The sequence below is a fragment of the Rhamphochromis longiceps genome, linkage group LG10 (genome assembly GCF_057381845.1).
Source record: "Rhamphochromis longiceps isolate RC_006_pf linkage group LG10, R_longiceps_female_GT1.1, whole genome shotgun sequence".
NCBI lineage: Eukaryota > Metazoa > Chordata > Actinopteri > Cichliformes > Cichlidae > Rhamphochromis > Rhamphochromis longiceps.
In genome coordinates this window covers 9,399,599-9,419,837 of record NC_140566.1, presented here as the reverse complement: position 1 = coordinate 9,419,837, position 20,239 = coordinate 9,399,599, and the positions used below count along the sequence as shown (strand labels likewise).

At 40.8% G+C, this 20,239-nt stretch overlaps 1 protein-coding gene and 1 non-coding gene across 2 annotated transcripts; both read right to left on the bottom strand.

The window, feature by feature from the left end:
* Window positions 1-199: 199 nt before the first annotated feature.
* On the bottom strand, window positions 200-18,042 carry gusb (glucuronidase, beta). Its single transcript, XM_085420055.1, has 12 exons — window positions 17,594-18,042; window positions 16,627-16,812; window positions 15,988-16,169; window positions 15,461-15,603; window positions 11,527-11,714; window positions 11,246-11,398; window positions 10,972-11,150; window positions 8,068-8,214; window positions 6,951-7,035; window positions 5,098-5,274; window positions 4,877-5,012; window positions 200-4,704 (listed from the first exon to the last, which is right to left on the bottom strand). The coding sequence occupies exons 1-12, from the start codon at window positions 17,807-17,809 to the stop codon at window positions 4,574-4,576; spliced, it is 1,923 nt and encodes a 640-aa protein (XP_085276181.1). The 5' UTR covers window positions 17,810-18,042; the 3' UTR covers window positions 200-4,573.
* An 826-nt stretch (window positions 18,043-18,868) lies between these two features.
* On the bottom strand, window positions 18,869-18,942 carry trnan-guu (transfer RNA asparagine (anticodon GUU)). The gene has a single exon. It is a non-coding gene; the product is annotated as a tRNA-Asn (tRNA).
* Window positions 18,943-20,239: the final 1,297 nt, after the last annotated feature.

Genomic DNA, 20,239 nt, shown 5'->3' with positions numbered 1-20,239 from the left:
AGTATCTTGCCTGCCCTAGAGCCTCCAGGGCTTCCTCTATTCTGGGGAGAGGAAAAGCATCTCTCGTGCTACAGGAGTTCAGTTTCCTGTAGTCAATACACAGCCTTAGTGATCCATCTTTCTTGGTTACGATCACGACAGGTGAAGCATATGGACTTTTGCTGGGCCTGATAACTCCCGCTGCCTCCATTTCTGTCAGCAACCTTCTCACATCCTGCCACTGTGATGGGGGGATCTTACGGTAAGGCAGTCGAAATGGCTTAGAGTCGACCAGAGGGATTTCATGTTGCACAGTCTTTGTATGGCCATAATCCATGGGGTGCTGTGAGAACACACCTATGTTCCTTTCCACAAGCTCTTTAAGAAGGGAACGCTGGTGCTCATTTTTGACGTCTGCTCCACTTAAATCCACTTCCTGGCTTGCCACAACGTGGTCCATACCCAGGCATACTTCTCTGCCTCCGCTAATGTGATGACTGCCCCACACCCTGTCTGAAAAGTCCACAATACTTTCCACCAGAGATGCCTTGGCCAGATGCGTGTGAGGCTTGATAGTGATAGCATGCTGGGAGAGGTTCATCACTCTTACCAGGGCACATCCTTTCTTTACATCAGCAAGAACTCTGGCGACAAGGATGTCTTGGCTGAGCTGCAGGGAGGGGTGACCTTCAATTAGGGCTGTATAAGTCTTTCTTTGTGGTCTAGCTTTGTAAAGAGAGGATTCGCTAACCCTTTTGGCTAAACAAGTAATTTGTACTGTTATTGTGTATTTGTCCTCATCTATGATTTCTAAGAGCATTTCATGTTGTTTCTCAGTTTTACCCTACTTCAACTGGCCTAAGTAAAGGGAGTGAAGTCAAACCCTCTTGTCTGCGTGGTCATTTTGAAGAGGAGTTTAGTCTGAATGTCGACTCTAGCAAGGCGTTAGAGGCAGAGGACATTACAGCTATATTTAAAAAAACAGAAGTTACATTGTCAGTACAGTGGAAATACATTTCACATAAATAATTTAGTGCTGAACAAGAATTAAAATGTTTAAAAACGAGTTAATTTTATGATGTTTGTAAATGTAGTTAAAAATGAAGTACAGAAGTATTGTGTTTTGTTTATCTTTGTGAAATAAGTGTTATTGTGATACATTGTGGATCTGATATTATCAATGGATTTAAGCAACATTTTGTTCATGTTTTGTCAAAGTTGTATTGAGAGATTTATACAGTCTCTAGCTCAGAATTTTCATGTTTGGTTGAGGTTGTTCAATATCTGTAAGTGGCAAAGGAGGGTGGTTGGTGGAGACTGGACATTAGTCTAATGTCACAGTCAGGAATTCCTTATTCTAAACTTACCCTTCAGAATTAAACACAAGAGACACATTCAACTTTTAATATATTTTTAATTTAGAATATCCTTTTGATGATCACCATGACTGAAAAAATAGCAGGTTTATGGAAAATGACTGATTACTTTAGATAAACAAGATTTCCAATACTGAGATTTTATGTAGAGAACCACAGAGGAAAGTTTATGAGTAAACTTTAAACTTTGTGTCTTCAGTAGCCTTTATAGAACACAAAGGGTCACACAACAGCTCCTGGATGATGAACTAGTTCTGCCTCTAGAACGACATCTAGGACAAACGCTGCCGTTAGCTCCAGGATATGCAAATGGTAATAAGGGAGTTAGAGGAGTAAAAATACACTGTAGCAAGATGCAGTAACATGTAAGGCTAGGATGTACATGATCTAAAAGTGACAGCTTATAAAACACAGATATTTCTTTGTAAATTACTACGTGCCTGACCACTACTATTTTTTTCTTGTGTGGTTAGTGAATAGTGAATCATTAATGCAGATGAAATAAACCAGCACAGAACATAACAGCATTAGTAACAGTGTGTGAGCATAGAGTATCTCCAATGTGTCTCAGTCACGCCAGCTGAATTTCATTAATTTAATAGCAGTGTAATCGCGGATGCAGATTAGTGTTTAATGACATGTATCTAACCTGATAAGTAAACATCTCTCATAGTTGGACCAATTGAAAAAAAAGCCTTAAATGTTTGGAAAAACGGGCCTGAAATAAGTGAAAAGCAATCAAAACAGTTCTGTTTTATGAAAAGTACATTTTAATGGAAAATGTCTGCAGCAATAACTCTGACAGGTAGGCTAGTGTAACGAGTTTAAATGTTTAATGTCCTGCTGGAACTCAAAGGTCAACCACGTGATGATGGTACAGCCTGAGTCACTGATAGTGAACTGTCTGATTGCTGTCACGCCACCATCCATGATCGATACGTCATTTAACCTTTTAGGTGTCTGTGGTCTTTTTTGAAAAAATGACGGCGGCACCGTCCACTCCTGAACTGCACTGCATATGATGCAAATAATTAAATCAGATACTGTTTGCATGTTGAGTATATTGTCTTTAATAAATTCATTACAAAAGTGTCAAGTGTTTATTTTCATTTACACACACTATTTCATCAAATAAATCACCCTTTTGAGCACCTAAACATGCTCAAATTCTTAACATTTTGTAACACAGAGATTGAGTTATGCATATTAAAATTAATAACAGATCCATATGTAAACATTAAATCACAATCATAGCGCCACCTAGTGGCAACAGAAACTGTCATGTTTTACACTTCGGAGGACTGGGTGGTTGACCTGAGCTATCTAAAATTTGGTCAGAAAAGCCTCAAGGAGTTGGTATTGCTTTATTTTGAAAACAGTCAGTTTCTAACAAAGGGTGTGACCCTGGTGCAAATTTTGATATTTCGAATGAAACACAACCTTGCTTTAACTCAGACAGATTGTCCAGTCCTGACCTGAACACATCAATAGCAAGCAATAGTGAGAGCACCACCTAGTGGCAACACAAAATGATGTTTTATACTCTGATGTACTGCTACACTCAGGCTGACCACATCCAATTCAAAAGCAGTCTGAATAAACTTCAGACCTTCATGGTGCTTTATCATGAACAGTGTGATTTCTCATTCAACAGTGGGAATTCAGCATAAAGAAACAAGATGCTGTTGAGGGGCTTGAAAAACCTAAGAAGTCATGAAAACTGGTACACGCCTCCAAACTGATAAAGGCTTTCATGTTTTATGGGTCATAGTTCCACCTACAAAATGATTATTATTATTTTTAAAATGTAGTGTTATGTGTAGTTAAATGTTACAAGTGTTTATACTGTAACATTTCATCCATGTGTCTGAAATTTAGCAGCCTTGTGGAATGTCCTGACAACTTCAAAAAAGCCTCTTGGAGCCATATCTTAAACCCAACAGGAAGTCAGCCACTTTAAATGTCAGGTGTAATTCTGGCATTTTCACAATTTTCAGGCTTTGTACTTTAATTCCTCCTGGATTGGATCAACACTACCTTTGGTGAGTTGAATCTAAGCCTTGGCGATGTTAAACTCTGAAGCTTTTGAGTTTTTGTGAAAGGGCTTTTTTGTAGCTAGCTGTGTGCCAGAATTTTGATCATTCCCCACTGGACATGAAATCTCAACTAAATCTTAAGTAACTTTTGTCCCATCTTACCCACACTTCACATGATTGATTAGAGTCCATGTCTGGAGACATCTATGTGCCAGTATCAGGTCACCCTTATGGCACCTCCTATTGGCAATAGGTGATAATCATCCCATGTCTTTCCCCAGGACACTGACAAAGAACTGAAGCCTGCTAAGTAAAAGAGTTTTGCTCTCTCTTCTTCCCATTCGGTTGAGCAATTTTCTTGCATATATGCTATAATTTACAAGCATCCATGCACCCACTACACTACACTTGTTCTAAAATTTTCAGTCAGTTTAATTAAATATATTTTGGTCCTATAAACTCTGTGGTCTTTTTGGTCTCTCCTTTTGTCTGAATTCTGGGTTGGCTCATGACAAAATGAGGTCTTGTCCTCTTTAAAAACAGACTGGTTTAGTGGGTTTTAGCCTGCTTTCCAGTGGCATTAATTTCGTTTGAACTTTCCTGGTAGGGGGCTCGAAGGGGACGTATCTGACAGTGTAATTTATTTAGAGAGATTCATTGGTATCTTTGGGGGAGAGAGAGCTAAGTCACTGGTTGTTCAGGTAGTTTGTTTGTTGGTGCATTCAATTGGTTCTTTACAAGATGTGCTACTGCCATTCAATTCTGTATGTTTCACTTTAAACAGTAAATATGTTTTCTTTGTTCTATTATGAATAAAATGCAGGCTTATGAGATTTGCAAATTATTGCAGTTTAAAAAAATCTGTTTTATGATATTATATTTTATAATTTGCGTCAGACTTTTTTAAATTGAGGCTTTAATTAGAAAAGGTGTACTTCACAATAGATAAGGCACAAGAGTCTATTTTCAATCACTGTAGACCTATAAAATGTTCCCTACAGCTGGAATAAAGTATTATAAAGTTCATTAGTTAAGATCAATATGTATACACACACACAAACACACACACAGATGTTGTTCAGACACAATATCACAGTATTGGTTCAGCATACTGCTTACACAGTGTTGACTATTTCCCAGACTGGCTACCATAAGAGTTTCAGAGTGATCAGAGTTATTTAGTCAGTCAGGAAGCAGTCTGCCCGTCTCATTAGCCAGCCTCCAGTACCTCTTCCTCAAGAGGAACGCTGCTGCCTTGGGCTGCCTTTGCCGGGTGAAAATACCCTTCTTGTTTCCCACCACACGATAGATTCCTGAAGACACAACACAGTTTGACAAGAACACTGTCACAGTGCAGAATATAATAAGCTGAATAAATAAAGCTCTGGTTTTTAACCTAATGGCTGCTTCCCTAGAGCTTCAGCTATTGTTGTATTTAACTGCAGTTCTGGCTCTACAGGTTGCTTTATTTTGAAGCTGCAGTACCTTGTGATGTCATGAAGTCTGCAAAGTTCCAGATGAGTTCACCAACGAAATACTGATTCCTCTTCTGGTCGAACACATCATGGTAGCTCTGCAGGAGAGCATTCTGGTACTCCTCAGTGAACATCATGGGTGGATCCTAAAGAGTGACAGTAAGACTTGTTAAAGGTGCAGAACTGACTTGTGAGTGAGTGGAGTGAGTTAGTGAGTGAGTGTATTCTTACCATGTGAAGCCCTGGAACTGCATCTGCTCCATATTCACTCTGGATGATGGGTCTCTGGTACTTTCTGTACCAGTTTTCAAAATGAGTGCTCAGCTGAAGAGGAATGATATCCAACCGGCCTTGATCAAAATACCAGGCAAAGTAACTGTTTGCACACACTACATCTACATAGGGACCCTAGAGAAAAAAAATAACCCAGAAAAGGATTCAGAAGTATTCTTCAACATGGTTATGATTTACAATTATTTATTAAATATTTATGACACAATTTTCTTGCAGTCACCCTTTAAATAATAAAATCTGTAAGGTGCTTTTTATCAACCAGTTTCAAGTTGGGTAAATGAGTGCATGGCGCTTCTGTTTTAAAATAAACACCATGCCCCACACTGACATGCATTAATGTTCCTCGGTCCACTGCATTAAACTGGAGGCTCTGCTCTTCATCTCTTCATTGCCTAGGTGAATCGTGGTATCAGAACTCCACTCTCAGTTTAGGATAACAACCGCATCATAGGAGTCAAGACGGAGCACATATAATCTTATTGTATGCAGATGATGTTTTACTATACTAACAGAACCACACTCGTCATTATCTCCATTGAAGAATTTTATCTCTGAATTTCGTCTTTACCCAGCGTATAAGATCAATACAGACAAAACTGAGGAAATGGATGTAAACAATAATATTCCAAAGAGGGTGAAACATACTCCTTGTTCATATGTCCTTGTCCTTGATGTAAATATATAAAAATTGTGTATGTTTCTGTTCTGTGTCTTGTGTACTGTTTGTTTGTATATGTGTCTTTCTTGCTGCTGTTACACCCACATTTCCCCTTGTGGGACAAATAAAGGATTATTATTCTATACTCAGTTGACTAAATTTACTTACTATGACTTATTAGGACTTAAAAAGAAAAATCAACATGGGTTTTGTGAGCTGCTCATCTGGTGTTAATTAACTAACTTAGTTAAATTGCTAGCTTGAGCAGGGCACAGACCTGAAGCACTCAATGTGATTCATTTCACTTAGTATAAACTTCACCTTTTAACATGATTATAACAGAGGTGCTACTTAGCAAATTCTGTTACACTATTATCATCAACGATGTGTCAAATAAAAAGTCTGGAAACTGAAAAAAGAAAGGGATGTGCAGACTTTGTTTAATATGTGATGTTGACATTGATTGATTGAATCTTTATTTTGAACATGTTGAAAAAGTACAACAAAATAGAATTAAAAGAGACAAATGAACAAAGCAAACAAAAGGAAAACGAGCAACCACAACTCCAAATAACTTTCATGTTCAAAAAGGAGCAGGAAGAAGCATAAGCTTATTTAATCCCACCCCTTTTCCACTATCTAGTATCAATAGACTACAGAAATACCTCCTTGCAATTACATTATATGTCATGTGTATTTATTTTTTTAAATATATATACATATATGTTTCTATCTATCCATACATACGTATATACACATACGCACATATACACATTTTCAATAACCCCATTAACACCTCTAGGATACACAACCTACAAATATATATATATACACCCATACCAACATACCCGTGCACCCGCACACACGTGAAAATATTAGACAACACCCTATCAAATCTCTACCTTTTCCCTGTACCCTGTAAAAACCATATCCTTAAACCGCTTTTTAAACTGCGCCATGCTCGGACATTGCTTCATATCTTTACTTAGTCTGTTCCACAGCTTCACGCCACACACAGAGATGCAAAAACTTTTTAATGTTGTACGGATACGAGGATGTTTTAAAATTGAATTCCCCCCTCAAATTATATCCCCGTTCCCTTTTAATTAGTGTGATGGATGAAGAAACTCACCCCTTTGTCCATGTCAGCTGCAGCGATTGTGACGTAAGTGACAGGTCGGGTTTGGTCCAGAGCTTTGGTGTGCTCAATCAAAGTCCTGTAAGGGGGTAGAAAAAAAGGAAGTGATTTGATGTTGGGCTCAAATCAGCAAAAGATGTGTCTTGAAATGCAGTTGTACTAAATACAGGAAATGCCGTCTGGGACATACCAAGTGTTGCTACATTATGGGGAATTGGCTGGAATTATTGACTTTAAATGTTAAATTTCCTTCCTTAGTTGGACATTTAGTTGTCTTATTTCTGTTTGGTTAAAATAAATGTTTGTTTCTTAATAATTACATTAGTGTTTGTCTCTAAGTTCTTCTTTGCTTGTTTTTTTTTAATTTTTTTTAGCTCAATTGTTTGTTGTTTTATGCTCAATTTAGTTTGGTTTTAAATGTTAGTTTGTTATATTTTGTTGCCATTACAATTAGGGCCAGTAGGATACAGAATATTTAAGCTCAACATGATATTTAGTAAATTAAAAAGCCGATATTCCAAAATATCAGCCAATTTTTATTTATTTGATCATTTTTTCCTCTCTCAAACATGACTTGTTTATACTACACTCTGCTTGGATCAGCTGGTTTTTGTGTTTGTGGGGTTCCAAACAACAGGGACGTTGCAGAGTTGCACCTTCTAATGGCTGAACTATGCAAAATCAACACTCTACTTTTTAAAAAAAATTAATTCATCACTTCAGCTCGAATTAGTTCTGTTCACTTAATTTCTTAGGGCTCCATGATCACCTTTTGGGTTTTTTGCTTTTTTTTGTAAAACAAAATCCACTTTTTAAAAAACTACATTATGTTACTCATGCCTAACTAGCTTTGTCCCTCATACCAGCTATCAGATGGATATCAGATGCTACAGACAAACTGATCTTTTCTACCAGGATTTTAAGAGTTATTACTGTTACACCTTCAGTGTGATAAAGCACATATTTGAGAAGTAGAATAAACATCAGAATTCACATTTTCAAACAAACGGAATAATCCAACATCATGTTGCTTATCTGTGCAGTGATGACTATTTGAAGGGTGGCAATAATTGGAGCTTTACACCTCAAAAGAAAAATAACCTGTACTCACTTGAAATAAAATTCAGCAGGAGGCATCTCTGAGGCGGGCTCATTGGCTACCGACCACATGACCACAGAGGGATGGTTCTTGTCCCGGCGCACAAGCTCATCCATGACAACCAAGTGGTGAGACAGAGAGGCGTTTCGAAAACTGCGACTATCAGCAAGGCACAAAAGAACACAACTCAGCCTGAGCTGAAAGACTAACGACTCAGATCCATCCACACTGCAAGATGTGAAGACCTAACTCACAACTGTTCTGCTTTCCAGTAAAGTTCAGCTATTGTGAGTTAGTCTTTTATTATAAAATGTAATATTATGAGTACTGTACACATTCAGGTTTAGAAACATGTGGACAAAAGTCAGTTAAAAAAATATGAAAAAAAACCCCTCCAATTTGTCAAAGGAGCTTGCAAAGAAAAGTGTCTGGACTTCTTTAAGTTGCTTGAAGACGTTTCACCTCTCATCCGAGAAGCTTCTTCAGTTCTAAGGTCAAATGGTGGAGATGTAAAAATACTGAAATTGTTACTTTACAGTATCAGAATCAGAATCAGAATCAGAATACTTTATTGATCCCTGGGGGAAATTATTTTTTTGCTAGATGACCAGATGCTGGGGGCAGAGGAAGCATGTGGAGAGTCCCAGATAGTCCCACTCCAATTTACAGTTTTTTCTGAATGCTTAAACCCTAACTGTGATTCCTGTAGCACAATCTCTAAAACTATTCAGACTTATAGCAAAACCACTCACTGAGTTTGCAAAACTAAAAGCACAAAAACTGCTTTGCACTCAGTTTGCAATTTTGTAACACACACTTTGCAAAACTGTAGGCACAATTAACTACACAACACTCAATTACCAAATTTCCAACACACTCCTAGCAAAAGTATACACATGTATGGCTATCATTAACACTAATTTGCCAACTGTCTGGCACACTTTCACATGTGAAAACTTTTTTAGATAATTAGTTCACTTTGCAATCAGCCTAAGCACTATAATACAGGTAAGCTGTGTGTGCGGAGTACAATGGAGGGAGCAGAAAGAGTGAGAAGTAGAGGAGGCCGAGGAAGAGGACGTGGAGGTGAAGAAGTAGGATGAAGAGGACGACAAGGACAAGGAGGAGCAAGAGGAAGACGAGGAGGGGGGAGAGGAAGATGAGGAGGGGGGAGAGGAAGGGTAGGAAGAGTAAGAAATAGAATTGCTGATGACATCAGAGCTACAATAGTGGACCATGTAATCAACCGTGGAATGACCCTGAGGGTAGCTGGCCAACGGGTCCAGCCTAACTCGAGCCGCTACACTGTAGCAAGTACCATAAGGACATCTTGAAATGAGAATCGGTTAGTACAGTCACTTCGCACAAAGATTTGTAGCACTGCCATATGCCAATGAGAAACACACCAATACCATTGATGTAAAAATACTGAAATTGTTACTTTACAGTATCAGAATCAGAATCAGAATACTTTATTGATCCCTGGGGGAAATTATTTTTTTGCTAGATGACCAGATTGCTAGATGACCAGATGCTGGGGGCAGAGGAAGCATGTTCACTGCAGACCAAGTAACCCATATAGTCATTATGGCGATTGCAAATAATCCTATACTTGGAAATAACCACTTGTGTTTGTTTTGATGTGTTTGAATAAACACCAGTACTTGAAGTTTGGATCCCTCTATGCTTATGGATCTATGACAGCAGTATGAGCTCAAACTGACATAGCCTACCTTGTGCACAGAGAAAGCAAAAGCCAGATGTGTTTTGTATTCATACCATCAGTGTGCAGTTGCCGCATTGTGTGCTTAGTAGATGATGGCTTGTGTGTACTGTTTGATACGGAAACACCATTTTTACGAAGGTGTGAAGAGTTAATCTAGCTGTGTTTGCTTTTGCAAGAGAACTACAATGTTTTGATTATTGGGTGACAGGTTTTCTTATTTGTGTGAAGAGTTTTGCAAAATTAGCCAATAGTTACAAAAAATGTGCTTAAGCAATCAGAAAAAACTGTAAACATGTGTATGGCAGACAGTCATCTTATTGTCTAATACTGTCAGGGTCCTCTGAGCAATTATGGACTAATATTATAATGTATGTATTTTGTATTGCTGTCCCTCGTTCTCCCTGCTTGTAGACATATGTGCATGTAGGTGTGTGTGTGTGGCCCTGGCAGGTGATTGGCCACACCTGAAGACCTTGACACACCTGCAGTTGATCAGGCCTGTCGGAGGAGCTACTTGAGAGTGTGGTGGAGCTCTCTCCGATGCTGGATCATTGCGTGGCTTCACGTTAGTCTCTCGACCAGTTCTTAGTTTGAGTCTCCTGCATTATTGTGTGTCTGACAGCTGCCTCTCTCTTATGTCCCCAGGAGTAGCGGGAGACGAGAGGGCAGCGAGCACGGGGTGCTCATCATGGAGAAGCGGAGACAGGAGCACTAACACTGGGAAGAGGACACGTCACGGGAGTCGGGAGAGCACGGGATTTATTGTCATGTTTTTCCATCACTGTAAATAAACGCACTGTCTATACACAGAGCACCGCGCCTGGGTCCTCATTCCCCATATCCCCACAGTCTGCCAGCCAGACCGTGACAGATACACTGTGTGACATAGCTGTAATTAACTTAGGAATGAAGTCAAGTTTGATATGCAGACTGAATGCTTATAGCCTATGACAATCACATGTAATTTCATGCAGTATTCCTATTGGTCACAATAGTGTGTAACATTTTTTGGCAATTCTAACTTGGGCAGCATGAAGTTCATAAAGAGTTTCAGCAGGGGTGGTATTGGACAGCATGTGCAGTTTTCTCTATGTCTTCATATGCTGTGGCAAACAGAATCTTTCACTTTTGACCTTACTGAACCCTCAAACATATCCAAAGGTCACACAGATATGTGTGGTAACACTTACATGTCTTTGATGCCAACACCTGGGCACTCATCTATCACCACAATCCCATGACGGTCACACATCTGCAGGATCTCCTCAGCATAGGGATAGTGGCTGGTACGGAATGAGTTGACCCCTAACCACTTCATTAAATTAAAGTCCTTTACAATTAGGGGCCAGTCAAAGCCTCTACCACGAATCTACAACACATTAAAACCAGAAAAGTAAACATATGGTCATTGGAGCCTATTTTCTGCAAAATTTAAAGGAGTTTCATCCTTCTAGGGGTACTTACGTCAGAGTCCTCATGCTTATTGACCCCATGGAAATAAAATGGCTTGTTGTTAATGAGGAACTGGGTGTTGGTAACGTTTATTGTGCGGATACCAACTGGCAGAGTATACTCATCCTCATATGTTGATGTCTCACTGACTGCAATTAGGTGGACCTCAATGTTGAAGAGAAAATGTTACAATAATCGAAACAACACAACCTGACAAATCGAGTGGCAATGCTCAGTCAAACCACATCACACTGCAGAAACACACCTACATGCCTGTGAGCATGTTGCCTTACCTTCATAGAATAAAGGTAACCTGGATTCTCGTGCATCAAGTACGGCCACCACAGCTTCACATCTACCACTTTAAGCCCTCCAGATGACCCATTGGAGGAGGCCACAAAGTGGCCATCTTTGTCCATTAGAGTAATGTTCAGAGTGTTGTTGAAGCCACCTTGAACAGATACTTTGTATCTGACAAGACCTACAATGCAGAGGAAACAGCAACATCTAATGAATAGACAGAAACTACACATTTAAAGTCTGATGTATATGATGCGGATGCTAATCTCTCTAAGCTTTTAAGATAAGATAAGATAAGATAGAACTTTATTAATCCCTCGGGTGGGTTCCTCTGGGAAATTCGACTTCCAAAAAAAAGCACAGCAACGACCGAAGTTACAGTTACAGAATTGTTATATATATATATATATACACTCAACAAAAATATAAACGCAACACCTTTGTTACTGCTCCCATTCCCCATGGGATGGACGTAGAGACCTAAAATTCATTCCAGATACACAATATAACCATCCCTCCCAAACAGTGGTCACAAATCAGTCCAAATGTGTGGTAGTGGGCACATCTGCCATATTGAAATAATCCATCCCACCTCACAGGTGTGCCACATCAGGATGCTGATCTGACATCATGAGTAGTGCACAGGTGTACCTCAGACTGCCCACAACAAAAGGCCACCCTGGAATGTGCAGTTTTTTGCTCTATTGGGGGTCTGGGGACCCAGAACCGGTCAGTATCTGGTGTGACCACCATTTGCCTCATGCAGTGCAACACATCGTCGCATGGAGTCTATCAGATTGTCAATTGTGGCCTGTGGAATGTTGGTCCACTCCACTTCAATGGCTGTGCGAGGTTGTTGGATATTCGTGGGAACTGGTACACGCTGTCGTATACGCCGGTCAAGCACATCCCGAACATGCTCAATGGGTGACATGTCCGGTGAGTATGCTGGCCATGCAAGAACTGGGAGATTCTCAGCTGCCATCTGCCCTGAACAATGTGAGCCATGATTCATCCGTGAAGCGCACACCTCTCCAACGTGCCAGACGCCATCGAATGTGAGCATTTGCCCACACAAGTCTGTTACGGCGACGAGCTGGAGTCAGGTCAAGACCCCGATGAGGACGACGGGCATGCAGTTGAGCGTCCCTGAGACGGTTTCTGACAGTTTGTGCAGAAATTGTTTGGTTGTGCAAACCAATTGTTCCAGCAGCTGTCTGGGTGGCTGGTCTCAGACGAACTTGGAGGTGAACCTGCTGGATGTGGAGGTCCTGGGCTGGTGTGGTTACACGAGGTCTGCGGTTGTGAGGCCGGTTGGATGTGCTGCCATATTCTCTGAAACGCCTGTGGAGACGGCTTATGGTTGAGAAATGAACATTCAATGCACGGGTGACAGATCTGGTTGACATTCCTGCTGTCAGCATGCCAGTTACACGCTCCCTCATTGCTTGTGGCATCTGTGGCATTTTGCTGTGAGACAAAACTGCACATTCCAGGGTGGCCTTTTGTTGTGGGCAGTCTGAGGTACACCTGTGCACTACTCATGATGTCAGATCAGCATCCTGATGTGGCACACCTGTGAGGTGGGATGGATTATCTCAATATGGCAGATGTGCCCACTACCACACATTTGGACTGATTTGTGACCACTGTTTGGGAGGGATGGTTATATTGTGTATCTGGAATGAATTTTAGGTCTCTACGTCCATCCCATGGGGAATGGGAGCAGTAACAAAGGTGTTGCGTTTATATTTTTGTTGAGTGTATATATATATATATATATATATATATATATATACACACACACACACACACACACACACACACACACACACACACACACACACACACATATAAATACAGAGACAAATATAAATAAAATATACAAAGGGGATAAATAGAATAAATAGGAATAAAAAATAAAAATACAAGTGAATTGCACATTTCAAGTATTGAGGTCTATTGCACTGTTGACTATTTACAAAAGTATTGCACAAGGTATTGTACAGTGAGGTGAGGAGGCACTACAGCTTAGTTGTTCCCCCCTCCTTTGTCCTCCTGTTTCCTGTTTCCCCTCCCTCTCCCCTCCAGAGAGGAGTTAAACAGTCTGATGGCGTGTGGGACAAAGGAGTTTTTAAGTCTGTTAGTTCTTGTCTTGGGGAGAAGCAACCTGTCACTGAACAGACTCTTCTGATTGTTTATGGCCGTGTGCAGAGGATGCCCAGCATTGTTCATAATGTCCAGCAGTTTCTTTAATGTCCTTTTCTCTGCCACTGTCACCAGAGTGTCCAGCTTCATGCCGACCACAGAGCTAGCCTTCCTGATCAGTTTCTCCAGCCTGGATGAGTCCTTCTTTGCTGTGCTGCTCCCCCAGCACACCACAGCATAGAAAAGTACTCCAGCAACCACCGACTGGTAAAACATCCTCAGGAGCTTCCTGCAGATGTTAAAAGACCTCAGCCTCCTGAGGAAGTACAGTCGGCTTTGGGCTTTTTTATACAGGTGCTCTGTGTTGCATGACCAGTCCAGTTTATTGTCCACCCACAGCCCGAGGTACTTGTACTTGTTGACCACCTCCACCTCCTCCCCCTCTATCTGAACCGGCAGTGGACCTTCTCTGGACCTCCCGAAGTCCACAACCAGTTCCTTAGTCTTTGAGGTGTTGAGTTGCAGGTGGTTTGTGTGACTCCATGCGACAAAGTTCCTCACCAGACTTCTGTACTCCTCTTCCTGATCATCCCAGATACACCCCATGATGGCCGTGTCATCTGCAAACTTCTGAATATGGCATAATTCAGAGTTGTAGCAGAAGTCAGAGGTGTACAGGGTGAAGAGAAGAGGGGACAGCACAGTTCCCTGTGGTGCTCCTGTGCTGCTGACCACAGTGTCAGACGTGATGTCCTTCAGCCTGACGTACTGTGGTCTGTCGGTGAGGTAGTCGGAGATCCAAGCCACCAGGCAGGGGTCCACCTCCATCCTGTTCAGTTTTTCCTGAAGCATTCAGGGCCGGATGGTATTAAAGGCACTGGAAAAGTCAAGAAACAGTATCCTGACCGTGCCTTTTCCCCCATCCAGGTGTGAGTGGGCTCTGTGTAGGAGGTACAGGATGGCATCCTCCACTCCGACACCCGCCTTGTATGCAAACTGTAGTGGGTCCTGGGCATGTTGTACCTGTGGTCGGAGGAAGTTGAGGAAGAGCCGCTCTAGAGTCTTCATAAGATGTGACGTCAGTGCCACCGGTCGGAAGTCATTCAGCTCATTGGGCCGGTTCTTTTTGGGGACCGGGACGATGCAGGATGTCTTCCATAGGGCGGGCACTCTCCCCAGTCGCAGACTGAGGTTGAAGACTCGTTGTAGCGGCTCCCCAAGTTCAGCAGCACACGCCTTAAGCATCCTAGGACACACCTTGTCTGGGCCTGCTGCCTTTCTGGGGCGAAGCTTCCTCAGTTGCCTCCTGACCTGATCCACTGTGACACTGGGAGATGTTTGGGAGGAGGGGAGGGGGGGAGATGTCTTGCTGCTGAGAGAGGGATTGGAGGAGGGGGGTGTCATGGTGTCAGGAAGGGGGGGAAGCGAGGGAGGCAGGAGAGTGGGGAGAGGACTCTGTAGTGAAGGTGAGGGTGGGGGGGTTGTGGGCTGGTCAAACCTGTTGAAGAAGTTGTTGAGTTCGTTTGCCTTCTCCACAGTCCCCCCCACTGTGCTTTTCTTGGTGTTGTGGCCTGTGATGGTTTTCACACCATTCCAGACCTCCCTCATATTGTTCCTCTCCAACTTCTGCTCCACCTTCCTCCTGTAGGTGTCCTTTGCTTCCCTCAGGCAGCGTTTCACCTCCCGCTTTTGTACATCAGTTTACCTGCTTACAAATTCTTTTGTGCTAGTAAGGATTTTAAATCACTGTGCATCACTGTATTAATTAATTTAATTTACCAGTGTTATCCATGAAGTTGGTCTCCACTGAGATGTCATCCACATGCACTTTAGGAGTAGTATACAACAGTACAGAACGATGAATCCCAGCATAGTTGAAGAAATCAAAGTCAATGTTTTGCACAAAAAACCCATCAGGATACCTGCAGACCAAACACAGTCTTCTCGTCATTTACATTCTCACTGATGCATCAGCTTAAAGTTTTGAAGTGTGGCAAGGAAGTCAAAAAGAACCCAGTATCACACAAAATGTGTAATAGACACTCTGGTCCACTGTGTCCATTTCACGCTTTGCAGGACACACGTGCAGAAGTTGCATTACTAGCAGGGGAAGATAATATATGTAAAGGCAAGCAAAAAAAATATGACGTACATTCCAGGTCCTTTACTGCAACTTACTGCAACTTCTGTTTGCGTGTACATTTCATGTTTTGTAGAGGCAAAGTGTAAAATGGACCAGCGTGCCTATTACTTGCTTTGCCATAATATTAGGTTGGACAAACACATGAACCAAAGAAAGAGCCTACCTGCTGCTGTCATTCATGTACTGGATGGTGCCTGGAGGAAGAGTCTCCAAAGTTAGGGTGTTGTTTACCGCGATGGTGATTCTGCATGGCTTTGTTGGTTCCTTGCAGATTAAACTACTAATCTCTGCCTCAAAAGGAAGGTGGCCACCTTCATGCTCTGTCACTTTCTCTCCATTCACCCACTGCAACAGAGAATGATCACCGTTTTACATGAGCTGAAATTTAATGATACACAATCTAATTTAAAATGAAGCAAGGATGTATTTTGAAACAATACATTTCTTCCTTATTTTAGCAAAATGCATGTATTACAACAGCATTAATCCACAGGTTTAATGAGTTTAGGTTCTAAACAGTCCAGACTTTTTTACCCACTGAAAACACAAAATATTAAGCAAACTCTTAAGTCGGTGAGATCTTATATCAAGAAATTCATCTGCTGCTGTACCAGATTTTTTGTAAAGTAATCATATTTTTTCAAGAAAACATGTGTTTCGTTACATGATGTGTTTTTCTGTAATATTTTCAAATAAACAACATGATTTTTAAAATGATTTTTGTGGCGGATGATAACTTTTTATATTTGAATTTATTCAAACTTTGAGTGAATGGCTCATAAAAGATGCAGGTGATACTCACCACTATTGAGTAATAGTGAGCACTTCCCACTCTAAGAACCACTCTTGTTCCCTCATCGGAGATCCAGCGGGCCGGCACGAACACCTCTCGCTCATACCACACCCAGCCAATGAAATCTCTCAGTGTGGGGTCCTGTGTGATGTCATTGTAGCTGGCAGGAACTGGCATTTCAATCACTGGGCCCGTCTAAAGAATACAAAACAACAATAAGAAGACAGGACTTTACAGGGATACCCATGGTAGCCATGTTTATTATATTATATTATTTATTATTAATTTTAAAGTAGACAATATACATATTCATCTAATTGAGGTCATTTTGATTCTCTGAGGTCATGGTAAGCTCCCTTCCTGGGAGTCTGGCCCTAACAAGATGAGACTTATTAATATAAAATTTCAACCTTTGTTCTCATTTTAAAAATGTTTCTTTCTATTTTTTTCTTTTTCTAAAATTGTGAACATCTTCAGCTCTAAATGTCCCTACAGAACTCAAAAGGAGGCACAGTCTGACAGGAATATATCCTATTGTGTGGCATTTAAAGGGCTGATAAGCCAAAAATATTTAGTTACGACTGTGAGCCAAACTGATAAGTTTATGCATGCCTTACTGCTGTGTTGTTTACATAGTTATTTTGTTTTTGTTTGTTTTTTTCTTTTTTTTGGGGGGGGGGGGGGGGGGGGGTCTGAATTTTTGTTTTTAATTCAGTTTAGTTTCAGTTTCAAAATTTAAAAAAAAAATTGAAAACACCAAAACCAAGGATACTTCCTCAAATATTCAATTCAAAGCATTCAAATTTTCTTTTAGATTTTCTTTTTTGGTATAAATCTACATAATTGCAAAATGTTTAAAAGTTCTTGTTTACCGAGAGTACTGTATGCGACCGTTGTATCCATGTCAACAGTAAAACAAGTAAAACAACGTAGACTGATTTGTTTCATCTGACCTATCACCTCCGATCCCGCTCACCTCTGTCAGCCGACGTTTGTACCAAGCCTTCTCGAAGCCCTCGTTCCTGTTGGGGGACCCGTCAGCCCTGAAATCCCACAGCCCGTTCAGCTCCTTCACCTCTCTGAAGGAGGACTCCTGGGGAAAGAGCATGCCGCCGTCCAGCGGGAGCACCGTGCCAAACACTGATAGCAGCCACAACACACGGAGCACCGAGAAGCTTCCAGGTACAGACATCCTGAAGCCCTCTTCTACTGCCCTCTCAGAGAGGAACACAGTTTTTATCACCTGTTCTGGGGTCACATGACAGCAGCCGTTATTTTACATCGGTGACGAAATTTTCCGACTCTGCTCCGAGATTACAGAGGGCAGATGTTTCAAAACAGGTGAAGTCTGGACAAAACGGGGACACCGCAAACTAACAGAAAGTTCTAAAAAAAAAAGTAATCTCAACTTGCATGAAGCAGGACGAACAACAGTAACCAAAGCTAAAGGCACTGAGAACTGTTTGAACTGTTTGAAACTAAGTAAATTTATTTAGGGCTTTTCAGAAACAGTCACAGAGCCCTGCACACAAGAAGAGCAAATAAGAACATTAAGTACCACAAAAATAAATATTTAAATAACAATTCTCAACAGAACTTCTAATCAAAAAAGTGTTTAGAACTGTAAAACCAATACTAAAATCTGTTGGGAGCCAAAGTCATATCGTTTTAAAAATGCAGTCGTTTCTTAAATTTAAATTATATTTAGTGACTAGAAAGGAGACAAAACATGGTTTCCTGCACTGTCATCATCATATAGAGAATTTTTTTAAAATAAGGAGATTGTCATTTAAACACTAAAACTAAAAAAGAGACACTGAACAGCCACTACTACAGTCGCAAAGCGTAGGCTGTAGTTGCAGGAAGAATAACAGACGCCTTCGAAATACCAAAATTATGCATCACTGGTGGTCAGAGGGCCCGGTGGCGCCCGCCAGTGTCCGGCAGCCTCGCCTCTGTCAGTGCGCCCCAGGGCAGCTGTGGCTACAATGTAGCTTGCCATCACCAGTGTGTGAATGTGTGTGTGATTGGGTGAATGACTGAATGTAGTGTAAAGCGCTTTGGGGTCCTTAGGGACTAAGTAAAGCGCTATACAAATGCAGGCTAATTACCATTTTAAGGCCATTTTGTTTTCACCACAGAGAAATATGGTGTTAAACACATTCTTTCTTTTTCTGGGAATATGAATGTGAAAATGAATTTAAATATAACATAAAGAACCTTTGCCGTACAAGTAAATTATGGAAAAGCACGTCCCTGGGTGGGCTCGAACCACCAACCTTTCGGTTAACAGCCGAACGCGCTAACCGATTGCGCCACAGAGACTCGATGAAGTTGGACGACACTTCAGGAAATATAGAAATACAGAACTATGACAACGGTGAAACAAGTTTATTGTCTTTGTCTTTTTTAACCGAACCAAAACGAGGAAAATTACTTTATTTAATTTATAAAAAATATGAGTGAGCTTCACCAAAATGTGAAAAATTAAGGTAAAATGAGTTAAAAGAAATCTACGATTTTTGGATTTACTCAGCAAGTACGACAAATAACATTCACTGGAAGTTCGAGGCTTTCATTACATTTTCTGAGCTATAAAATATGCTATTTGGATAACTGTTCAATCGGTGACCCTCTGTGACAAGGGAAGAAAGTAAACAGCAGAAAGTAAATGATTCATTCTAGTAGACTGAACATCTTTCCAGGAATTGTGGAAAATTACAATGACAGATATTTTGACCCAGTAGTTTGTGCTGTTCTAAGGTGAACTGAGCAAAACCTGGGACATTTAGGGTTTAAACATTAACAGTCAGTTACCGTAAATAACTGTAATCTCAAAGCTTTGTAGCAGTATTTGACATTTAGCATGTGATTTTATTGCTCTGAGCTTGCAAAGGAGGGCAAGATAATACCTTGTGTTGCGTCTGCCACAGAAAACTGCACAATGAGTCCCCTGACATGCCAAATCTTACTTATCTAGGGTGACCAACCGTCCTCTTTTTTTTGCACTTGTAGACTTGTAAGAGCCTATGTGACACTTTTAATTTCACCATTCATTAACCACACAGAGAAGGCATCATTTAAATATGTTAAAGTTTTCTCCTAGGACCTGGCGTCCACATATGTGGACATCACAGTTTGGGTAGTCTAGACCAAAATACAAAATTTTGCTCTACAAGGGCCTGATATCTACTTACGAGGACATTATACTCCCACTGTTACATCGAAATTCAAAACAAATATCCTCATTTCTCCCAGAAACAAAAATCAGGTAAAAAAAAATACAAATAAATATGGTAATTCTTTGTTTTTACATTCATCAGGTCCCAATCAGCCCCTATTCATCAGCGATTTTGAAGTAAAAGAATGTCACGTCAAGAAAAGCTTGAGTAAATGTGGTCAGCCCAGCTGGACATTTGTCAAGGCTGGGAAGACACCTAAAGAAAGCTCCTGTGATCCAGGAGAGAAGGACAAATGCTGCTTAAATGAAAACCCTTAGGCGAAAGCGCATCAAATCCGATTTTTTTTGACCCTACACTCAGAAAAATTAGGGTTCTTAAATGGTTCTTCAGATGTCTCTATGGTTCTTTAAAGAACCATCATACATCAAAGAACCTTTTTA